The sequence below is a fragment of the Malurus melanocephalus genome, unplaced genomic scaffold (genome assembly GCF_030028575.1).
Source record: "Malurus melanocephalus ecotype Western Australia unplaced genomic scaffold, MMel_1.1 scaffold_385, whole genome shotgun sequence".
Lineage (NCBI taxonomy): Eukaryota > Metazoa > Chordata > Aves > Passeriformes > Maluridae > Malurus > Malurus melanocephalus.
Window position 1 is genome coordinate 106,488 of NW_026623617.1, and position 7,267 is coordinate 113,754.

The following is a 7,267-nucleotide window of genomic DNA, read 5'->3' on the forward strand; positions in this document are numbered from 1 at the left end:
TGTATATGCATACACACATATATGGCTTTTTAAGATGACAAGAACTAGAAGACAGTGTTCCAAACCATATTTAAAGGATCTGATTGAGAAAGAGGTCCTAGTATTTCTTCCCTATAGAGTCTCAATGCAAACCATTTTCCCTTCTGGAAAAGGGAAATCGTCAAATTCTAGGCCAAACCTCTTTTTTGTGTGTTCACATGGAATTTTTTTACCAAGGGATAAGTTTGAAGTGCAACATTTTCAGTCTTGCAAGTGCTGAGGTCTCATTTGGGTGGAGGCAAATAGGTCAGGTATGACTTCTGCTGTCACATCTCCCAGAAATGAATGAAGCTTGTGCTGTGTCACCAAGATGAAGACAGATAATTTGCCAGCTGAAAGTAAAGCAAAACCATCAACTGCATCTCCCCAAGTTTAGCTCTGTACTGCTCAGAACTCCAGATCATGTGTCACTCAGCCATTCTACTGTACCATCAGGCATTTTGGAAGTGAGAACTACAGTTCTGTTCATGCAGAGACACATTTCTGCTCTCCCAAGTGAAGGAATAGAAAACGTGCCATGGAGAATGGCTGCTGTACTGACAATTTATTGGAGAGAAAAAAATGTCTCCAGCATCCTTCTGTGATGATAAATTTATTACCTGTAAAGGTAATGAAAGGGATTTTTCTTCTTTTAGTTGACATTTACATGTGACACCACTTCCATAGAAAATGCTTACGTTAATGTTTGTTTACTCTATGCAGCAGCCCAGTTGTAATTAATGCACCAGAAACTATGCCAARGATTGCCTCTCCTGCATCCACACAWTCTCAGAGATGATGGGAAGCCTAACACCTGTTTTCTCATTTAGCACAGTCTGTTTTCCTCTATCCCAGTGATGTAAAACAAAGTGTTACTGGCCAGGTGGCAGGGGAAGAGGGACCTGTGTGCTGGTAACACCACGGGGAGCAGGAGGTGGTCCCTAAACACAGACCACACAATTTCTATCTGAATAAATGGGTGCATGAGGTCTTGTCCTTCATCTCTTATCTGGCTCTCTGCATTGCATATGCAGAGATAGTCTAGGAGCAATATACAACCTGTGGATAGATGACCTATCCTGAAAATACAAGCTCTGGAGTGGCTGTTTTGAATTCATTCAGGCTGTCAAAGATCAGAGCTGGGAGAGAACTGTGAAAATGTTCCTGGCACAAGATACTTCAAGAGACTGAGGTGAGACCAAAGAGAGCAGGACACAGAAGTTCTTTGACCCAGCCTATTGTAGTGACAGRCAGGCTTATCACACAGAGATTTCTGGAAAAATGTTATTCTCCCTGGACTCTTCCCATGAAATTCACCCTGGAGTAGGATCTGACTGAGAATAACAGAGGGGCAGTTCTAGGGCTGWTCTCAGTGTGACAGATACTAGACTTTAGTTGCTAGGGTCAGACTATCAAATCCTGGCGTCTAATGTTGAAAATAAAACATATATGTCTATTTTCCAGCTYAGACAATGAAATTCAATAAATGACAATATGGATGTCGGAATCTCATGTCTAAGCTAATGACAGCCATACTTTTGCTGTCATACTAGYGTACTGTTCTTTCCTTTGGGCAATTAAACTGCTGCCCTGGTAAATGACAGCACCAAGAGAACTGYCATTTAAGTCCCAGCATCTGTGCATAAAGAAATTTCTGTCTGCTGTTAATGGATGAAGATCTATTRGAGTTAAAAATCCTGTTTGTTCAAGGCCTCTCCAAGAACAGTGTGTCAAAACAAAGATATTTAACATCTTAACTCAGGAAAAAAACAAATTGTACATTGGCAATGAATGAAGATTGTCCTTTTATTTTAAAGCCTCTGTAAAATCAGAGCAAAGGGTCAATTCCAGCATTCAGCCAATTTAATTAGCGATTTCAGAGTAATCGTGGTAATGAGCCAAGTCGGCAAAGATGTCATTGGGGTTCCTGCAGTTCAGGTTGCAAAAACAAGCATTGATCCACATGATTTTCCAGGAAARCTCAGTTCCATCTGGGCACTGAAACCTCACTTCAATAGTCTTGGACTTGTAGGGGGTGCAGCACCTGTTGTCTGTGCAGACACCACAGTATTTGGGCCTGTATGGACTTTTGCTCACACATCCTGAGATGGTGTAGTTCATGGGTTCATTGGCCCTGTAGACAGCCAAGCACTTCTTCCCAGGCTAGATCAGAGAAGCAAATAAAAAGAAAGAGGTTAATATTTTGAACTGAGAAAGGTAGGACATAAAAGTCACCTTGCTCTCTACAACTACCTGAAAGGAGGTTGTGACAATGGGAGGGGCAGGGATCAGCCCCTTCTCCCAGGAGAATAGTGATAGGACAAAGGGAAATGGCCTCAAATTGTGCCATGAGAGGTTCAGGTTGGGTATCAGGAAAAGAAAAATTACAGAAAGAGAGGTTAAGCATTTGAACAGGCTGCCCAGGGAAATGGTGAAGTTGCCATCACTGGAAGTGCTCAAAAACAAATAGACATAGCACTTTGCARTGTGGTTTATTGGGCATGGTAGTATTCAGGCAAAGGCTGGACTTACTGATTTTGGACTTCCTTTCCAGCTTTAAGGATTCTATTATTCTATTCTATGATTCCTATGTTTAAATGAGTTTATAGTTGTTAGGAAGATTTTTACAGACCTGATCTGGGGGATGTGAAAGATTTTTATGTTTAGACATATGAACCCAAGGATACTTGTATAATAGAGTTCACAGCCATGACCACAAGTGCAGCACTGCTTTTCTGCCAGCTGAGCACAGGGCTGTCCAAGCCAGCATTGAGCACAGCAGGCTTGGCTTGGCTTTCCTTGCAAGGACCTTTTGGCTGGAACTAAAACTCTCAGGGGAAGGTTTTCATACCAGCACAGGCAGGACACATTTTGGAACTCAGTGCAGMACAGTAATTCCATGTACAAGTGCAGCCTTCTGAGGCCTGAATGCTGCCAAACAAAGGCTGGCTCAGTGTCCAGCTGWAGGGGTGCACAAAAAACAGTCCCCACCTTGATGTGCTGGGTTATATCCACCTCGCAGGGCCTCATGTTGCACAGGCGGCTTTCCTTCAGCAGCCGGCACTGGTCGTTGTCGTTGGAAATCCTGGTGGAGATGCCCAGCCCACAGGTCTTTGAGCAGGGACTCCAGGGTGAGGTGTGAACGATGCAGTTCTTCTGCCAGGCTTCATCCTCTCCCTCRTAAGCTGCAGAGACAGATTAACCCCACATTATTCAGCCCGGGCAGCTTTACATATTAAGCATCCTTTCCCCAGCTCATTGCACATTCAGGCCACTAACCCAAATAATTAAACCACRGCAAAGTGGCTCAGCGTTCCTGTGAACCCCCTGATCCCACCCCCTTTGTGCTGACCTACTTGTGTCAGACTCTCCAGCGCTGCGAGTGCTCGGGGCCAGGGCTCATTCCTTTATTCCCCTTCACAGACTCACACAAGGGGGTCCTTGTCTGGGACCCCCAGGTGCTGCCACAATATAAACAATTACAGCAGCCTGAGCCAGCGGGTGGAGAAAAGGGATGAGATCTGATCTCACCATGAAGGTTTATTTCTGAGCCCATTCAATTGGTTCCCTGCAGCAGAAAGTGGTCAACAGTCTCTGCTGGATGGCAGAGGGCTTGGGAAGCAGCCACAGCCTTTCACCGGGAGGAAGAACAGCTTCAATAGTCCTCAGAGCTCAGCAGCCATTTGAAGAAAGGGTGGGCTCTGTTTTGAAAGCTGTCAACAGCCCCAGTTCAGGTTCTGTCCCAGTCTCAGCTAAAGTCATCATTGCTTTACAGCTCACAGGACAGTCCATAGGCAAAACTCTGACAGAAACTGCTGCACTTGCTCACKGTTTTATTTATTATTGTATTCATTATTATATTAAATGCAATAAATCCTAATCTGACTTCTATGAGTGAAGTGATGAAAAGCTATACTACCACAAATACAATTTAGCCCAACTCACAGTGAAACTTCTACACAGTAACTGCTTTCAGGGTGTTATGTAAGTTTGAGACTCCTAAGACACAGGGGCTTTAAAATTGCAGTACAATAGCTATATAAACCTGACAGAAAGTCTCAGTCCCAAGTTAAACTTAACCCATTCTTTTTCCTAGAGGTTCCACACAAACTGGGAAAAAAAAAATAAAAAGAATTAAAAAGAAGTTGCAACGTCTTCAAAGGGGACTTGGCACACAGAACTCCACGCTGGTTTCACAAACATATTTGATGAATGCCATATTCATATAATCATGGAGTGGTTTGGTTTGGAGGTTTGGAAAGGACCTTAAATATCACTTCAGTCCAACTCTCCTGACATGGGCAGGGTATCACCCACTAGATCAGGTTGCTCAGGGTCCCATCCAGCCTGGCCTAGAACACTTCCAGGGATGATGTTCATGGATAAGGAGTTTTAGCACAACACTAGTGTTTAAACTGTCCTTCAGCACATGTTATGTGGGAGGCTCTGTCTCCCTCACAAAGATTAGACCGCTGCCAGCTCTGGCAGTAGAAGCTGATACTTTACTTGTAGACTGCCTGATGGCAAAGGAGGGATCTGCCTCACTCCCACCGTACCTGCAGAGGATATGTGACGYGGAGATGTCTTCCTGATTTTCCTGGAGTCATCACAAACCCACTGCTCGCAGCACTTCCCTGCCATCTTAATCAGCTTTGGGTTTGGGCACCAGACAAGCGGAGGACGYGAGTTTGTGCACATGGGAACACAGCCCACGGCCCCATTAATGCACGTGCAGTTGTATTTGCAGTTGGGCTGAAACGTCTCCCCATTCTTATACCTGACCCCATTGAGGACACATCCTACACCAACAATCTCTGAAAAGAAAGAAAAAGAGAGAAAGACACACAAAGCACCATTAAAATAATGCTGGCAACAGGCAGCTCTGATGTGTTCCTTTACCAAGCTGATTCCTGGGCTGGCAGTGCTGCGGAGCAACGAGTTCAGCCTGATGCTGAGCCAAGTGTAGTCACACCATCTAGGAAACTGTTTCCATTCTAAATCACAGCAGAAAAATAGAATCTTTTAATTCTTCATGGAAAAAAATAAGTTAATAATAAAACAAGTTTTATCCATAAATGCTTACTTTAAAAAAACCCAAAACATTTCATGGCATGGTGGTATTCACAAGGGGGGCAATCAAAGTAATTAAAAAAGATATTGAGTGAAATTTGAGGTTTTCAGAGACATGTGAGGGAACTTCATGGAGCTGCAAATACGACACAACCCCAAGCAGAAGGGGAGAATAAACAAGGTAACAAAGGAGTACCTAAATGGCACTGGATTCCTATGCTTAGGAAACTGGATCCTGAAAAATCCAGTTTATAACGGAACAATTTTCTTCGAAAGTGAAGCACACAATAAAAAACCATGGGAAAAAAAAAGCATTTGATGTATTTTTTAATATAAAATCACTAAAAATTCAAGCTTTTTGATTGCCCATAAACAGGAATCACGTTGATTCAAAAAGCAACATTTTGTTTGTTTGTTTGTTTGTTTGTTTGTTTGTTTGTTTGTTGTTTGTTTGTTTGTTTGTTTGTTTGTTAATTATGTACAGTTATTTGAAAGCAGTGGCAGAAATCTTCCAATGGAAAATTCAAACTTTAGTTTCTTTTTTGGTCACATGGAGGCAGTATACACGCACTTGCTGGGTTGCTTACATTTTGTGTCTGGTCAGAGATGGAGCTGCTTCAGGAAAACACAAATTGAAATGCTGGATTAAAATCCTGCAAAGGCTTCCTATTTTTAGAATGAGCTGAATGGAAACATCAAGCACAAATCCCTTCTTCTGCACAAAAATGAGAGCTGCTGGAATTTGAAGCACAGCTCTAGATTTCCAGTTCACRTTCAGCTCCAATTTTTGTGATGCTTAATTAAGCCTTTGTACTGAGAAGATACCACTTACTGCTGGAGCTGGATCTAAGAATTCAGATGACTTCTAGGTATGACAGTTTAAGAAAATGCTGCATTTCTTGGTGTTTCCCTACGAGCCTATTCCTTCTGGATTATGTTAGCTCAGTCTCCTGCAGGTCTCATAAACCARGACAACATCCCCAAACACAGACAGAGGGACTGTTGAATGCTTTCACGTAGAAGCTCGCTGGGTCTGCATCAAAATAAAGCAATTTGGAGGCACATCACTATTCCTCCCACCTAGGCCAGTGCTCAGCATCCTCTGCCTCTGCTTTGGGGCAGAGAAAAGCCAACCACAGAAGGAAAGCAGCAGTGACCCCCAGCAGGTTCCTGTTTGCTCTCTGGGAGGTTCGATCCTGGGACACCCCTCAGCGTGCCAGCCTGAATTTCCCCCAGCTCAACCCCATTCCCTTTGCCAACACCAGTTCCTAACTCTTTCAGGATCTTTATTTTCCATAAGTTATATTGTCCCTGTAGCCCTTGGTGCCCTGGATTCTCTAGGCCTAGCTGAAAGCAGCCATATGCAAAGCCAGTTCCTCACAGCAGTTTGTCTCCAGCCTCCAGCACAGGATTCCCCCTCCCAGGAGCTTTCACCCACCGGGTTGGGACATAAGTTGGTGGTCTCAAAGCGGGGTGGTGCAGGGTACAGAAAGGACATGTCAGCCCATCCTGTCCTGTGTGTGCCCCTGGGTGCTGAGAATGAGGGAAAGGATCCTCAGGGACAGCCACCCTCACACCCTGACCATGGAGAGGCCTTCCTCTCATTCCCCTCAGCTCTGCACACCACCATGCCCCTCACCAAATCACCATAAATGCCACCTAACAGGGGGTGCATTGTCATGGCAGCAGTGAAGGGAAAGCACAGACTGGAACCCTTCCATCACCGTGCTGCTGCCACTGGCACTGTGAGGGCCTGTGGTGTGTGGGAGGACTGCAAAAACCAGAAGGTATCCAACTAAGAAAGCAACCATTTAAATAAATAAACAAATGCAAYGCAAGATGAAGGCCTTAGCAGAAGCCTAGGAAAGCTGATAGCTTTGAGGCACATCCAGCCTGTTTTCCTCTCCCAGCACAGGGCCAGCTGTGACGATGTCATTCTTGACAATGTTTGTCTGACCTGCTCCTACAGACCTCCCATGAATGTTCTGCACACACTCCAGACAATACATTTGAATGATCTCATATCCTCCTTTCTTAACCTTAATCTTTTCTAATCTTGAAAATCACTGTTTAAGCTTACAACTCCTAGCACGTAACTTCTCTTGTTGTCATTTTGCCTGTATTCTACAAAAATGTGGTTAGACTGCACTTTTTACATCTTTTTACATGCTTGCTTTTT

At 44.0% G+C, this 7,267-nt stretch overlaps 1 protein-coding gene across 2 annotated transcripts in view; it reads right to left on the bottom strand.

Moving 5' to 3' along the window:
* Positions 1 to 1,337: 1,337 nt before the first annotated feature.
* CCN4 (cellular communication network factor 4) overlaps positions 1,338 to 7,267 on the bottom strand; it is a 34,075-nt gene continuing 28,145 nt past the window's right edge. For both annotated transcript variants that reach the window (XM_057379074.1, XM_057379075.1), the window contains 3 exons: positions 4,575 to 4,832; positions 3,010 to 3,203; positions 1,338 to 2,181 (listed from right to left, as the gene is read on the bottom strand). In XM_057379074.1, the coding sequence (XP_057235057.1) occupies positions 1,882 to 2,181; positions 3,010 to 3,203; positions 4,575 to 4,832 (752 nt within the window). In that variant the 3' untranslated portion in view covers positions 1,338 to 1,881. The remainder of the gene's footprint in view (positions 2,182 to 3,009; positions 3,204 to 4,574; positions 4,833 to 7,267) is intronic.